Source organism: Xyrauchen texanus, chromosome 26, assembly GCF_025860055.1.
Source record: "Xyrauchen texanus isolate HMW12.3.18 chromosome 26, RBS_HiC_50CHRs, whole genome shotgun sequence".
NCBI lineage: Eukaryota > Metazoa > Chordata > Actinopteri > Cypriniformes > Catostomidae > Xyrauchen > Xyrauchen texanus.
This window is the reverse complement of record NC_068301.1, coordinates 7,908,447-7,925,049: the sequence shown is the minus strand read 5'-3', so window position 1 is coordinate 7,925,049 and position 16,603 is coordinate 7,908,447. Positions and strand designations below refer to the sequence as shown.

The 16,603-nt window shown below is 35.9% G+C and overlaps 1 protein-coding gene across 1 annotated transcript; it reads right to left on the bottom strand.

Moving 5' to 3' along the window:
- Window positions 1-7: 7 nt before the first annotated feature.
- LOC127619924 (aquaporin-3-like) lies at window positions 8-10,447 on the bottom strand. The gene is made up of 8 exons (XM_052092956.1): window positions 10,393-10,447; window positions 7,847-7,954; window positions 7,100-7,226; window positions 5,674-5,811; window positions 5,225-5,343; window positions 4,341-4,558; window positions 2,748-2,835; window positions 8-159 (listed from the first exon to the last, which is right to left on the bottom strand). Exons 2-8 carry the CDS (start codon window positions 7,931-7,933, stop codon window positions 19-21), a joined length of 918 nt encoding a protein of 305 aa, XP_051948916.1. The 5' UTR covers window positions 7,934-7,954; window positions 10,393-10,447; the 3' UTR covers window positions 8-18.
- Window positions 10,448-16,603: the final 6,156 nt, after the last annotated feature.

Sequence of the window (16,603 nt, the reverse complement as noted above, 5' to 3'; positions counted from 1 at the left end):
CACAATAATACATTTCAATCACAAATGCACATAGGCACATTTTAAATGTGTATAAATGCAGTACATTAAAGTTGGTATGGTTGTTGCATTTGAAAATGTGAATAAGTTCAGTGTTTGTATTTGCATTTTTTCCTTAGCTGAATTGTCAACATTGAAATACTGATAGTGGATGTTTTTGTCAGGAGCCTGATGTATTTTTAGACCTTGAGTGTGAAGGATTGCTTGTATCTTTTATTATGAATTATGTACAAATATGAATGTTCTTTGTGTCTTTTCTATCAAAAAATATATGTAAAAGGTAAAACCACATTTCTTAAAAGTAATATTGTGGTCATGTGGATCATTCGTAGTGAATTCTATCCTTCCAGTAATATATGTATATGTCCCATACATAGACAGTATTTAGATATCCATCTTATTCGGTGATGAACTGCCTGTTTCACTGCCATACATTCTGTGTCAGTTCTGTTGTTGTTTTTTTTTAATAAAACAGTAAATTGGTACGGTACATATATTGGTGTTCTTGCTGTTCAATTGAGTTTACAAGTCGAACAATGCATAATGATAATAAACCCTGATGATAGTTGGGAACACAAGCACTTGCAAAATACAATATAATTACTGCCAAATGTCTGTTTAAAGTGGTGTCTTGAATCTTTTTACATTTACATTTATGCATTTGGCAGATGCTTTTATCCAAAGCGACTTACAGTGAACTTATTACAGGGCAATCCCCCTGGAGCAACCCGGAGTTAAGTGCCTTGCACAAGGACACGATGGTGGTGGCTGTTGGGATCGAACCAGCGACCTTCTGATTAACAGTTATGTGCTTTAGCCCACTATGCCACCACCACTTCTACTTAATATCACTAGGTTGGACAACTTTTATGTTGTATTAAATACTTGTAAACTCTGAATAACAGATAGTGAGTTCAAAGTCAGAACTCTTATTTCTACATGTCTGAACTGAGTACATATTTTGATTTGAATTAATATATTCATATTATAGACATAAGTGACAACGTTTACAAGTTTACATCAGCAACAATTGCTGATGGAGTGCTGTGAAAAAGTATTTGTCCCATCCTGATTTCTTCTGTTTTTGTGTACACCTCATACTACAATGTTTCAAAAATTCTAACTTAATATTACATAAAACAAAGGCAATCTGAGTAAACACAAAATATTATTTATTACAGCAAAAAAAGTTATCCAATACCAACTGGGCCTGTGTGAAAAATTATTTGCACCCTTAGTTACTAAATCTATGAAACTGTATTCATAATGATGTTCAGCTGGATAGAAAAACCCAGGATTGATTAATGCCATCCCTGTTCAATCAAATCAACACCTAACTAGAACTTTTTCAGCAGTATGAAGTTGTCTTAAAGGTCTCACCCACACTATGCCAAGGTTGAAAGAAATTTCAGAAATGAGGTGATTGAAATGCATCAGTCTGGGAAGGGTTACAAAGCTATTTCAAAGGCTCTGGGACGCCAATGAACCACAGTGAGAGCCATTATCTCCAAACGGTGAAAACTTGGAACAGTAATGAACGTTTCCAGAAGTGGCCGACCTTCCAAAATTCCTCTACAAATCAAATTACAGAATTCCACAAAAAGCACACCATACCTATGGTCAAGCATGGTGGTGGTAGAGTTTGATGGTGTGGGGATGCTTTACTGCTTCAGGGCCAGGGCGAAATGCATTAATTGAGGGAAACATGAATTCTGCTCTGTACCAAAAACTCCTAAAGGAGAACGTCCGGTCATCAGTCTGTAAATTAAAACTCAACGCAGCTGGATTATGCAACAAGACGATGATCCAAAGCATAAGAGTAAGTCCACCTCTGAATGGCTCACAAGAAGCTAAATTAAAGTTTTGGAGTGGCCTAGTCAAAGTCCTGACTTGAACCCAATTGAGATGCTGCAGCGGGACCTTAAACGGGAGTTCCTGCTCGAAAACCCTCCAATGTGGCTGAACAAAAGCAGTTCTGCAAAGAAGATTGGGCCAAAATTCCACAACAGCATTGTGAAAGACTGATCTGCAGTTATCGGAAGCCTTTGGTTGCTGCTAAAGTTGGCACAACCAGCTATTAAGTTTAAGGGGGGCAGTTGGTTTTTCACATGGGTGATATAGGTGTTGGATAACTTTTTTGCATGAATAAAATAATAATAATAATAATAATAATAAATATATATATATTTGAAAACTGTATTTTGTGTTTATTCAGGTTGACTTTGTTTTATGTTATATCTCGTTTGAAGGTCTAAAGCAATTTTGTATGAAAAATACACAAGAACAGAAGAAATCAGGAAGGGGGCAAATACATTTTTCACATCACTGTGTATTTATCAAAAGAACTACAAAACGTCACAAACAAATATTAAAGACCTCAATGTCTCCTGGTTCATACGTCATCAATCATTTTCAAAACTTCAATGTATTAAATATTTTTCTGATTCACAAGCAAGATCATTATTACAATTAACATATTTTTTACATATAAATAGTAACAATTCAGGCAGCAACATGAATTTGTCAGGATTTTCATTCCAGTTTAACAGTCTGCTGAGGTGACGAGAGCTTTTCTGTCCCGTTCCTCGTCACATTGTACAGATTTTCCCATCCTTGATGTTTTCTTTAATGGTTTCAGTGTTCGGCTGCACACCCTCCAACTCCAGAGATGGCTGGATTGTTGTTGTCAGGCTCTCCGAATCAGTGGTTTCTGAGTTTGAATGGTGTACTCCAATGAGCAGCTCGTAAAGTAATGAGCCAACTAGAGCTCCTGCACATGTTGCGACCAAAGGTATCCACCACCATCCATGTCCAGCTCTGACAACAACAAAAAAAATATATATATATTTTTAGTATGTACAGTATATGTTGATCTGGATTACAGTAAAGTCTATATGGTGAAAAAATATATGCTTTCCTAGTTTTATACACTGCCTGGCCAAAAAGAAAGTTGCTGTTTGGATTTAAATAAGCAGACACTTAAGATCCTCTGATTGGATCATTATTGCAGTGATTAATATGTTTCAGCTGGCAACAATTCTTTTAACCCTAACTGATGTAGTGTGTAGCTTCTCTTTTCTCTTTAACAACAATGTCGGAAGACGTATCCCGTAGTCGTGGAAAAGATGTTACTGTGTTTCAGACTGTTTATTGGTCTGCGTCAAGCAAATAAAACAACTAAGGAGATTTCTGAAATCACTGGAATTGTGTTAAGAACTGTCCAACACATTATTAAAACCTGGAAGGATAGTGATGAACCGTCAGCTTCACTGAAGAAATGTGGTCGGAAAAAAATCTAGAATGTGATCAGAGTCACAAAAATCGACACTAGAACGCGGGGTTATGTTTAATAGTAATAGTAAGAGCATTTCTACACATACAATGTGATGAGAACTTACAGGATTGGGACTAAACAGCTGTGTGGCCACAAGAAAGCCACTTTGTTAGAGAGGCTAATGGGAAAACAATGACTTAACTTTGCTAAGGAGCATAAAGATTGGACTGTGGAGCAATGGAAAAGGTCATGTGGTCTGATGAGTCCAGATTTACCCTACTACAAAGCGATGGGCGCATCAGGGCAAGAAGGGAAGCGCATGAAGCAATGCACCCATCATGAACAGTGCCCATTGTACAAGCCTCTGGAGGCAGTGTCATGATCTGGGGTTGCTTCAATTGGTTATTACAATTTTTTTTTGGCCAGGCAGTGTATAATATATAATATTATGAGGAACTATTAAATTACCTGTTTCAATCTAACACAAATACTCATTACATTGATAAATATATTAAATAGGCCTATATATAAGACAAAATGCTATTCTGTACCACAGCTGGAAAAATAGATATAGAGTTTTAATCCAAGACAAGAGAATGCCTCTTTTTGCATAATTATTATTTTAATCACTATTCCATGTTACACAGATAATGAAAAGTCCTGTTGTTGTCTATGTTGAATGCTAATATTTTAGTCTGTATAATGTTGTTCAAATGCAGGCAGTTCACTTTACTTAGTTTGCTTTCATCAAAGTGATAATTTGCACTCCCTCTAATATGAAAATAAATAGCTTGTCCAACATGGATCCAGCTATTTTTTTATTTAATTATTTATTTAATAATCTAAACATTTTAACCCATTATGATATAAAATTGAGATGGCATGCCTGTAAAACTAAAACCAGCATTTGGGATGAAAAAACAACCCATTGTGGTGGGTTACATAAAAAGAAAAACTACTTGCTTGGTTAGAATAGCCCAATGTATGTTCAGTGTAGCGAGACTGATTTAATGTACATTAATAGAGTGCATGTTTGATTGTCACTGACCTAAACACCTCGTCACCCCAGCCAGCAATATAACAGAAAAGTCTCGGCCCAAAGTCTCGTGCTGGGTTGATGGCATATCCACTGTTAGATCCCATTGAGATGCCAATCACCAAGACAACTGCTCCTACCAGGACAGGCTCCAGACCAGGAGGTGCTGGGGTGTTATGGCGATCACCCAGTGCAAGAACACACACAAGTAGGGCAGCTGTGCCAATTATCTGTGGTACAAACATGGTACATTAAATCAGTTCTGAGTTGACAATCCCAGCATTTACACTAAGTCTGGATAAACAATTGGCATCTTCATTGGTTGCTTAGATTAGACTGTTTGGAGGCAAATCACATGGAGTTTTGTGTTTTCTTACAACCTGCTTCTGACATCAAGCTTTTTGGCTGCATTGAAAAATGGTATGTTTCAAAATGTGTTTTTAGACTGGTTGCTAGAGTGTTGCTAGGGTGATCTGGCTTATTGTCATCCCAGATGTGTATGACTTTCTTCTACTGAACACAAACAAATAATTTTAGAAGAATATTTCAGCTCTGTAGGTCTGTAAAAAAGGACTTTAATATTTATCTGTTTCTCACACACACCTATCATATCACTTCTGAAGACATGGATTTAACCACTGGAATCTTGTGGATTACGTTTATGCTGCCTTTATGTGCTTTTTGGACCTTCAAAGTTCTGGCCCCCATTCACTTGCATTGTATGGACCTTCAGAGCTGAGATATTCATCTAAAATTATTTGTGTTCAGCTGAAGAATAAAGTTATACACATCTGAGATCGCATGAGGGTGAGTAAATGAGAGAATTTTCATTTTTGGGTGAACTATCCCTTTAAGAAATGTCTGATGGTTTCAAACAGTAGATTTCCAGTACTGACCTGGTCTACCACTCCACCCCATATACTCAGGTAGTCTGCTGGGTAGGTTGAAAAGATACCAGCTGTGGCAGTGGCACCACTTACTGTCAGATGCCCTTCGCTGAAATGCATTATGGCATCTGTGAACACATATGAAGAGTAAAGCATGGCAATGGAAGTTTATTTATTTATTATGTATTTTTTTGCAAACACAATGGTAAGTGCTTTACAAACACAAACAATAATAAAGACATGCCAAAGTCCATTTAAATTAATTAAGAAATATACTGTAAATAAAAGCTTAATTTAAAATGAATTAAAACTAATAAAAAAGGAAAGAAAAAAACCACTTAAAACATGGTAGTAAATCATAATCATATGGATGCACTTGTCCCTTTTAATGTGTTATTTTATATACAACATCAGATAGATCAAATTAGTCTTTAGACAAGTTTCAGATTCTTACTCACCATAATACTGAAGAGCAACAGTTCCTGCAGCCAGAAATGCTCCCAAGAGCTGTGAACACACATAAAAAGGAAGCCGTGTCCAGGAAAACCTGCCCAGAAAACACAGGCTGAGGGAAACCGCAGGATTCAGGTGAGCCCCTAAAACATGTAGGAGACACATGTAGTGCACAGGTGAACACAAACAAATGTATAAAAGAGATACAATCATAACTATAATATAATCGTGACAGCAAATACTTCTATTGAAATAGTTGGGAGAGTGATGTCTTAAAATAGGCCTACATACAGTATTTACTACATGGGCAAAAGTATGTGGGCATCCAAACACCTCGCCCATATATGCTTGTTGCATTTAATTTCAAAATCACTGGCATTAATGGGGAGATTGGCCACCCTAACAGCTTCCGCACTTCTGGCTTTCCACCAGAAAGGGATCTTCTCATATTCAGACACAAGGGCACTAGTGATGTCAGACACTGATGTTGGATGATTAGGCCTGATTCGCAGTCAGCGTTCCAATTCACTCCAAAGGTGTTCAGTGGGGTTCAAGTCTGGGCTTTCGCTAGGCTGATAAATATTTTCCACACCAGACAATTTCGTTATGGACCTTACTTTGTGCCCAGGGGCATTGTCATGCTTAAATAGAAAAGGTCTCTCCAAACTGTTGCTAGAAAGTTGGAAGCATAAATCTAGGGATAAAGATTTAAAGGAATAGTTCACCCAAAAGTGAAAATTATCTCATTTACTCACCCTCATGCCATCCAAGATGTGTATGACTTGCTTTCTTCAGCTGAGCACAAACAAAGATTTTTAGAAGAATATTTCAGCTCTGTCGGTCCATAAAATGCAAGTAAATGGGTCCCAATATTTTGAAAGTCCAAAAAGCATATAAAGGCAGGATAAAAGTAATCCACACAACTCCAGAAGAGATATGATAGGTGTGGGTGAAAAACAGGTAAATATTAAGTCCTTTTCTACTATCAATCTCCACTTTCACTTTCACATTATTCGTGCATATCGCCACCTTATGAGGGAGGAGAATTTATAGTAGAAAAGGAATTACATATCTTACCTATCATATCACTTATGAAGACATGGATTAAACCACTGGTGTCGTATGGATTGCTTTTATGCTGCCTTTATGTGCTTTTTGGACCTTCACAATTATAACTTGCATTATATGAACCTCCAAAACTGAAATATTCTTCTAAAAATCTTCGTTTGTGTTCTGCAGAAGAAATTCATCCACATCTGGGATGGTATGAAGGTGAGTAAATGATGAGAGTATATTTCTTTTTTGGGTGAACTATCCTTTTAAGATTTGTCTTCACTGGAATTGCTGGTAGAGTCAAACATGTTAATTAGAAGGGAGTGGCCATATACATTTGGCCCTGTAGTGTACCAACATTTTTGTTGAATTTTATACCTGATACCCCTTTTGCCACATAGATCCCAAATGTAGTGCCAAGTGCAAATCCGAGGTTGATTGACAGGTAGTCGCCTTTAGTGTTTTGAGAGGTTGTCACCTGGGCAACTGAGCCACAGCCAAAGAGCTACAGAGACAAAGAAAAATGAGTTTATACTCTGTGTGGAGTGAAAGTGGACACAGCTATGATGCAAGTGTAACACATGAACAGTATGATTTGGCTATATTCATTTGGGTTTTCTACTGAAATGATAAGTTGTGCATCTATTTAGACTCAATCAGTGCCTGAGAAAATACTTATGTGTAGCTTAATATGTGTTTTGACAGCCAGTTGCATCTCATGAAATTTCAGAGTAAAAGTAATTAATTCTGTTCTATATTTGTTGCATCCTATTTGATATATGAAAAATAAAACATAAAAATATACTTGATTCAAATATTTTCTAATTGCCTTGAATATGTTTTGAAAATTTGACACTAGTATCTAACAGTTTTGTAGATTCATTTGTAATAGATATACAGTACATGCCGGGTCACTAAAGATATGTAATAATAATATTTGGCAAAACATCCATGCATTTAAGGGTTAAGAGAATACAAGAAAGCCTTCTTTGGATGCCTCAGTTAATATTCCCTCACTAGTCTCAGCCTCAGATGGCAATACAAGACTTATATTCTATTGATCACAAATAACCCTATGTTTGTGTGACATATATAGACAGTTATAAAAAAAAAGTATTGACTTACTATCAAAACATAGACTCCAAAAAGTTCAGCCAGACACTCTCTGACAAAGCTGCTCTTGATTCGGCATTTCCTCAGCAGACGATCCATAATTTCAGCTCTTCACACTTTCTGTAAGTTTACAATGCAGGTAAATGTAATGACTCAGGTTCCACTGAGTAGGTCTATAAAGACCTATAAAGATCCCAGTCCACACCCATTATCTTACTACAGAATGCAATGTAATTATCTCACCACACAGGTAAACTCTATCTGTATCTGTTACTGTTAAATTGTGTTATAGGCAGATTTGTGTGTGTCTGGGGTAGGAATTACATAACTATATATAACACATTGCCCTTTTGTGTAATAAAACAATTAGAAGTTTATTGTTAACTTTTATCTGTGGTGCACTGCAGCTCAACACAGCTATCAAGCACAGGTGGTTTATCCAATAAAATCTGAGATGTTTTACTTTATATTTTAAAATAGAAATAGACATCTTAATGGAGCATATAAGCATAATTTACACGTTTTCTGCGGAGTTGTTAGTGTTAAGAAAAAAATACTATGTTAACAAAGAAATCCATAAAGTAATGCAGGAACTGACATTTGATTTTTGATATACTAATTTATATACTGTAATGATTAATGAATGGAGTGTATATGGGTTAACAAATTACATATTCATGAAATAAGTAATCTGAAAGTAATCCAAATGTAATCAGATCAGATTACATGAAAGTAATTCAAAAGATTATGTTACTGATTGCAATTTAAGTTGTGCAATTTGTACCCGACCCAAAGTAAACGACCCAAAATTGCACACATTCTATTCAAATGTAACTCTTAATAAATGTAGTTGTCTAGAGCTAGGACAATGTCTACTTATGACATAAGCATTAGATAACTTAAAATGTTCCATTCTGATAAATGTCACTAAATGAAGATCAAATTGATTAAAAAGCCAATAATTATGGGTGTGACAGCACAATAAGCAACACTGTGTTTGTGTGCAATATTCGCTATACACTATACACTATACTGTATGTGTACTACATAGTTTTCTAATGGAAAAAGCCAAATTTATGAGGATTTTCTCCTTTTATGTTGGTAATTAAACTGAACCAATTGTTTACAAATCTAAATAGACACATGTTCATTGTGCATGCTATAATATTTCTTGCATAATTCATAATGTTTAAAAGACTATTGCTAAATTCATTGCTGATGATTTTTTTGTTGTTGTTGTCTGTAATATGTGCATGTCTGGGGTGAATATCACTATTAGTGGCCGACCGATATGGATATATAGCAAAAGTTAATGATAGCAAAGGTTTTGGAAATTACATGAACAACTATCAAAATGTGTAAACAAATTCAGATTTTACACAATATTTACTAAACACCAAAATGTGCATTATTCCCTGACAGGGCTGTTAATATACTTCAGACTAAACACAGCAAGTGAGTAGTAGTACAAATTAGTTTTTTTAGATGTGAAAAGTATGAATTTACCATATAATTAACAGTAAAAATGTGTATCATAATTAACAAGAGAATGCATGCATTTTTTACATTAAAATATTATATAAATAATAAAATAATAGAGGGTTCCAGGAAGTATGTGCACGAGCAAAAAATGTCTTTATATTAAATAAGAATAGTTATATTTCTTCTTATTTTTCATATCAGTTATGTTCATTGTGGTGTACGGTGTTATAGTTTATTTAGTTTAATGTCTATTGCATTATTTTAGTGTCACTTGTGTTTCTCTGAAGGTGTTTTATGTTTGTGTAACACTGTGCAGTCTCTCTATATGTGCATTACATTTTGTTCCTGGAATAGCAATGAAATTTAAGTCATCATGTGTCCTTTTGTAAATACTATGGTTTTTAACAATACATTTTAAAGTAAAAAAGTAGACTTTTATCTGGTAGTTCCAGAAGGTTAGTATATTCATTTAATTGAATAAAATACAGTAAATGGTTGTGAAACCGTAAAATATACAGGCATCAAAATTACATCCCGTAAATTTCTGGCAACCACAGCTGACGGTATTTTACGGTAAATTTTACATTTTTTTTTTTTTTTTACGTTGTATGAGCAGCATATGAGTGCACTGATCCTGATGGTTACACTTTAAATAATGACTAGAGAAATTCTTCAGACTGTCAGTCTCACTCCACAACATATTTTAACCACATTTTCAGATTTCATTTATGTGACAAATTTCCATCAATCTGAATTGAAAAAAAATCTTTGAATAATCCACATTATTATGAATTAAGTACAAATGGTATTTAGCATAATTAATTAATAATATGTACATGTTTTTAAAGAGTACTCAATTCAGCGTGATGGAATTTGTCAATCACAGTTACAATGGAAAGGTAACAAGATGTGGCGAAACTTGGTCAGTCTGACAAGAATTTTGTTTCAAAAGACCATTGAAAAGTTCAACAAACTTTAGCACACCCAAGACTCGATCAACAAAAGAAATTTGAAGTCTAAGACTTTTCGAATCACAATAGACAGTTTCGAAGAGGCAAATTCAGTTTTGCACTCACCGTAAGGATGCAGCTACCCAGGACTTTACCAAGACACTCTGGAATCTAGTGTGGCCTTCCCAACCTTGTTTCTGGAAAGACCCCGCATCAGTACACAGTCTGGATGTCTCCCTTATCTGACACACCCATTCCCAGTCTCGGAGCACTCTGCTAACAAGCTGATGAGTTGAATCTGGTGTGTTTTATTAAGGAGACATTCAAAATGTGTGCTGTTGGAGGGGCCTTTAGGCACAGGGTCAGAAAACACTGCTCTGAGGATGGCTAACCTTTTCATGCTCTGGATTAATAATCTACTGCCACTTATCAGTACCATCATTTTCAAGAGCCCCAAACCCAAATTGTACTCATTCTTTTCCATCAGTTTTATTTGCTAAGTCACTATTTCTTCAAATTTCTTTGAAGAGGAGTTTCAACAAATATGTTTATCACAGAACCCATTGTTCTAGCCAAAACCATGTCACATCTCTTTCTGAATGTTACAGTCGGTGTGCTAGTCATGCTTATCTGTGTTCAGTTTCTACTTTGTTCAACAAAAACTTTGAAAAGAAAGAAAAGGCAGCAGATCACACTGTTTTTCCTTTATCTCTCTCTCTCTCTGCGAGAGAAAACACCTTTAAAAATATATTTTATACATATATTACACTCTGATGGATCATTCATGTGTGGTTTCAGTCCATAAGCCTGGACTCTATTTCTTTATCAGTGGCCCATAAACAAGTTCAAACAATGGCCATCAGTGTTAATAGCTTAACTAGCTGATTTATTAGGGTTTTAATGGCAATGGTAAACAAATCATTTTTACACCACTCTAGGCAATCACAAATCCATCTGCTGCACCAGTATCAGTACATAACATAATGCTGAATTAATAGATGCTTTTGCCAAATATATTGGACCTATATACACACTAAAAATGTCAAATCAAAATGAATTTGCTTTATGTGTAGCTTGCAGGGAGTGGGTGTGTTTGGACACAAATGAAGGACAGTCTTTTTCCATCCTGAGCTTTTTTGCCCCAAAAGTCAGTAGAGGGTCTTGAACTACCTGGAGGATGCAGAAAATTATACATTCAAAATAAACAAAGTGATAAATACTTGTATATACAGGTGAAACTCGAAAAATTAGAATATCATGCAAAAGTTCATTAATTTCAGGAATTCAACTTAAAAGGTGAAACTAATATATTATATAGACTCATTACAAGCAAAGTAAGATATTTCAAGCCTTTATTTGATATAATTTTGATGATTATGGCTTACAGCTTATGAAAACCCCAAATTCAGAATCTCAGAAAATTAGAATATTGTGAAAAGGTTCAGTATTGTAGGCTCAAAGTGTCACACTCTAATCAGCTAAACACCTGCAAAGGGTTCCTGAGCCTTTAAATGGTCTCTCAGTCTGGTTCAGTTGAATTCAAAATCATGGGGAAGACTGCTGACCTGACAGTTGTGCAGAAAACCATCATTGACACCCTCCACAAGGAGGGAAAGCCTCAAAAGGTAATGGCAAAAGAAGTTGGATGTTCTCAAAGTGCTGTATCAAAGCACATTAATAGAAAGTTAAGTGGAAGGGAAAAGTGTGGAAGAAAAAGGTGCACAAGCATCAGGGATGACCGTAGCCTGGAGAGGATTGTCAGGAAAAGGCCATTCAAATGTGTGGGGAGCTTCACAAGGAGTGGACTGAGGCTGGAGTTACTGCATCAAGAGCCACCACACACAGACGGGTCCTGGACATGGGCTTCAAATGTCAAACGTCTTACCTGGGCTAAAGAAAAAAAGAACTGGTCTGTTGCTCAGTGGTCCAAAGTCCTCTTTTCTGATGAGAGCAAATTTTGCATCTCATTTGGAAACCAAGTTCCCAGAGTCTGGAGGAAGAATGGAGAGGCACACAATCCAAGATGCTTGAAGTCCAGTGTGAAGCTTCCACAGTCTGTGTTGGTTTGGGGAGCCATGTCATCGGCTGGTGTTGGTCCACTGTGCTTTATTAAGTCCAGAGTCAACGCAGCCGTCTGCCGGGACATTTTAGAGCACTTCATGCTTCCTTCAGCAGACAAGCTTTATGGAGATGCTGACTTCATTTTCCAGCAGGACTTGGCACCTGCCCACACTGCCAAAAGTACCAAAACCTTGTTCAATGACCATGGTATTACTGTGCTTGATTGGCCAGCAAACTCGCCTGACCTGAACCCCATAGAGAATCTATGGGGCATTGCCAAGAGAAAGATGAGAGACATGAGACCAAACAATGCAGAAGAGCTGAAGGCCGCTATTGAAGCATCTTGGTCTTCCATAACACCTCAGCAGTGCCACAGGCTGATAGCATCCATGCCACACCGCATTGAGGCAGTAATTAATGCAAAAGGGGCCCAAACCAAGTACTGAGTACATATGCATGATTATACTTTTCAGAGGGCCAACATTTCTGTATTTAAAATCCTTTTTTATTGATTTCATGTAATATTCTAATTTTCTGAGATTCTGAATTTGGGGTTTTCATAAGCTGTAAGCCATAATCATAAAAATTATATCAAATAAAGGCTTGAAATATCTTACTTTGCTTGTAATGAGTCTATATAATATATTAGTTTCATCTTTCAAGTTGAATTACTGAAATTAATGAACTTTTGCACGATATTCTAATTTTTCGAGTTTCACCTGTATAAATTACATTTATATGTAGACCTCTTTCAGTCTTTTTTACATATGAGAAATCCCTGGCTGTAGTTTCAACACTAAAATGTACACCAGGGAATTCAAAAGTCTTAGACAGTAAGCCGCATATAATATTGTACATAGGATTATTCAATAGGCAAGTACATCATAACTAAAACAGCCTAGACTAAATGTCCCAAAATCACTTCCTTCCACTAAATCAGCATTACATTCTGGCCATTTATGAGAAGTTTTATGTATTATCAGGTATTGTCCTCTAGTGTTATATTAGAAACATTTATTATATTTCAGGCATTGACAATTCACCAATACTGATCAACTGCCTTTAATTTAGTCTGACAGACTCATTCAGCAATGTGTCGTTCACTGGTGCGTAACTAATGGCTAAAAACATTTATATTAATTATATAAAACCATATTTCAATTAATTACTTTTTAAAAAATGTTTGTCCTTATGGCAATGGTATTATTTCGCTGTTGTAGACTGTATTTGTGATAACACGAGCCAGTCTCCATGTGTGAAATTGCACAGGTCACAAAAACACGAAGACATGCCAACCCGATATCATGTTATCGTGGACAAGTCATGATTTTCTTCCACATATTTTGGGATTTTTTTTACGTATGTGATGTCATACACTGCCTGACCAAGTTGCATACTCTTAATATTTTGTTGGACCACCTTTAGCTTTGATTATGGCGCATTTGTCATGGCATTGTTTCGTCAACCTTATGCAGCATCACAACATTTATTTCCGTCCAGAATGTTCATACATTTTGGCTGAACTCTTGTATTAATGTTGGAATAGTCGAATCCATCCATTGTATTCTCCAGCACATCCCAAAAACTTTCAATGGGGTTAAGATCAGGTCTCTGTGGTGCCCAATTCATGTCTGAAAATGATTCCTCATGCTCCCTGAAACACTCTTTCACAATTTGAGCTCAATGTATCTTGGCATTGTTGTCCTGGAATATGCCTGTCCCATCAGGGAGGAAAACATCCATTGATGGGATATCCTGATAATTCAGTACATTTCAGGTATTCAGATGACTTAATTTAATTGCTGCATAACATTGCTGAGCAATTGAGTATCTGCTTATTTAAATCCAAATGGCGACTTTTGTTTGGCCAGGCAGTGTACATTCCAGCTCTAAAAAATCCTTTATCTAGATAAACTTGTGAAGGTACATTTTCCACTGAGGTAGAATATTTGTACAAATAAAAAGAGGCATAGCTACGGCCAATTCAGCTGGAAAGTATTCAAGCTATTACTCTTATTATCTCTTACCTGGCATTAGAGGACCAGTTTGATCTTGTGACCCATCCTGGACACCTGGACCTCCTGAGACAGTCACAGTTGTCTCTTCATTACCTTCACTGTCTCAGACGGTTCGCCTTTCTTCTACAGTCTACACACAAACGTAATCTCTATCATTGTACTTAAAGACAAGCAGTCCACCTTTGAAATAAAATATGTGGCTTATTTAGAGCCTTGCTGTACAATATCATAATAACACCACACTTATAATAAGACAGAAATACTTTTTGACTTTATTTTTGTTTTTTGTGATTGAGTAAAGGAGGTCAAATTTAGACAGGATCACACACCCCACCTGGACTGACCACCTTGGTGACGCTAACAGACTTACAAACTGACCTCGTCTTTGGCTGTGAAGGTGTAGCAGTCAAGATCTGATCTAGTCCACCTGATGACACCTGTGAATCTATGTAGAGCAAAAGACCCAGAGACAAAAAGGTAACCCCAAGAATAAACTATAGGAGTAGCATTAACAGCATTTCTAGGGATGCACCGATCCCACAATTTATTTCCAGATATGATTGCAATACTGAAGCTCAGGGTGTTAGCCAGTACCCAATACCAATCTGATATCATTTAAAGATCTGCCCAAACACCTGAGGTTCCACCAGGACAGAAACTGGAACCAAATCTGAAGGCATTGTCAAACAGGTTCTGATCATGCATCATCCCATCAAAAAGGTGTCCCTGATTAAAACAGATTGATTTAAAATAATTCATAATAAATCCACTTTAAGCACAAGTTCTACTGCTACAGAAGAATATATTTTAATCCATAGTTATAAATAATGTAATATTAGTATATCAGTTCTGGAAATTAGGTAAGTGTAATCACTGGAGTAGTATGGATTACTTTTAAGATGCCTTAATGTGTTTTTTTAGCTTCAAAGTTCTGGTCACCATTCACTTGCATTAAATGGACCAACAGAGCAGAAATATTCTTCTAAAAATCTATATTTTGGGGTTGAACTATTCCTTTAAGAGGCAGACAGCACATAACAGATCTTATTTCTTTTTATATTTATTGTAGCTTTAAGTAAAATACAAAAATAATATTAATAAATAATAAGCCAAAAAAATACATTCCAAATTTTTTTGAATCTTAACAGGAACTGTAATTCAGTTTATTATCATAATTGTTCTGGTTGATTTATGAAAGTCAAAATTACTACTTTAACTAAATAAAATCAAACATCAGAACAGAGCTTAATGAAGTGTTATTTAATTGAACAGCTGCTGCTGTCATGTGACAAATCTAAAAAAGATTACATTAAAACGATTAGATACACTGACCTTCGACCAGCACCACGATAATTACCGACTGGGAGCCCCGAAAACCCCTCAGAATATTTAAATATGCTCATCAGAGCTCCAGCAGAGGAAAAACACAGAGAAAACTTGTGATATCTTTCCACCTGCTTCTGGAAGAACACTTAAAAATAAAAGTCAAAATAATTACATGCTGTAAAAAGCAGTTTATTGCAAGTATATATGTATATCTATATTTAAGCAATATCACACGAGCAAAAGTGTGATATGGCCCTACATCAGCACTGCTGTGATTCGGCTGCAGGCAGGAGTGCTGTAGGTAATTACAGCAGTGCTGATGTAGGGCCATATCACACGATTGTGAGTGTGATATTGATTATATACAACAGTTCAATGAACAAGTACATTGTTAAAAAATTATGAAAACCCAGTTAGGTCCTAAAAACGCATTTGTGCATGGAACTACTTTCTTACACGACGAATCAGAATCTGCCGTTGCTGGATCAAAACAAATTTTTAGTAGTTTCATTTTTTTTTTTTTGTAATTTAAAAAAATTCACATTAGAAATAGTATCACAGCTTGTGCTGTTTCTAACAAGTCATTAGATTAACAAGGATAGATGGCTGGATGTGTGTGTGTGTGTGAGACAGACAGAGAGAGAGAGAGTGAGTGTTTCCCAGTTTGGCAGAAACAGATCAGATGTGTGTTACTGGGGGAGGACCATCATGCATCAGTTGCAGCAAAATTCATTTTTGAGCTGCACACCCTCAGAAACCAATCACTGCCATAAGAAAATAAAAGTACTGTGAATGAAGTACATTATGTTCATAATGTCTCGTTAAATGCATATTTTATTTTATATTGTAAAGTGTATATTGTTATTATAGTATTTATTTGATTTGATTCATCATTACCTGGCACCTTATTTTAATTCTATCTTATTTATCTT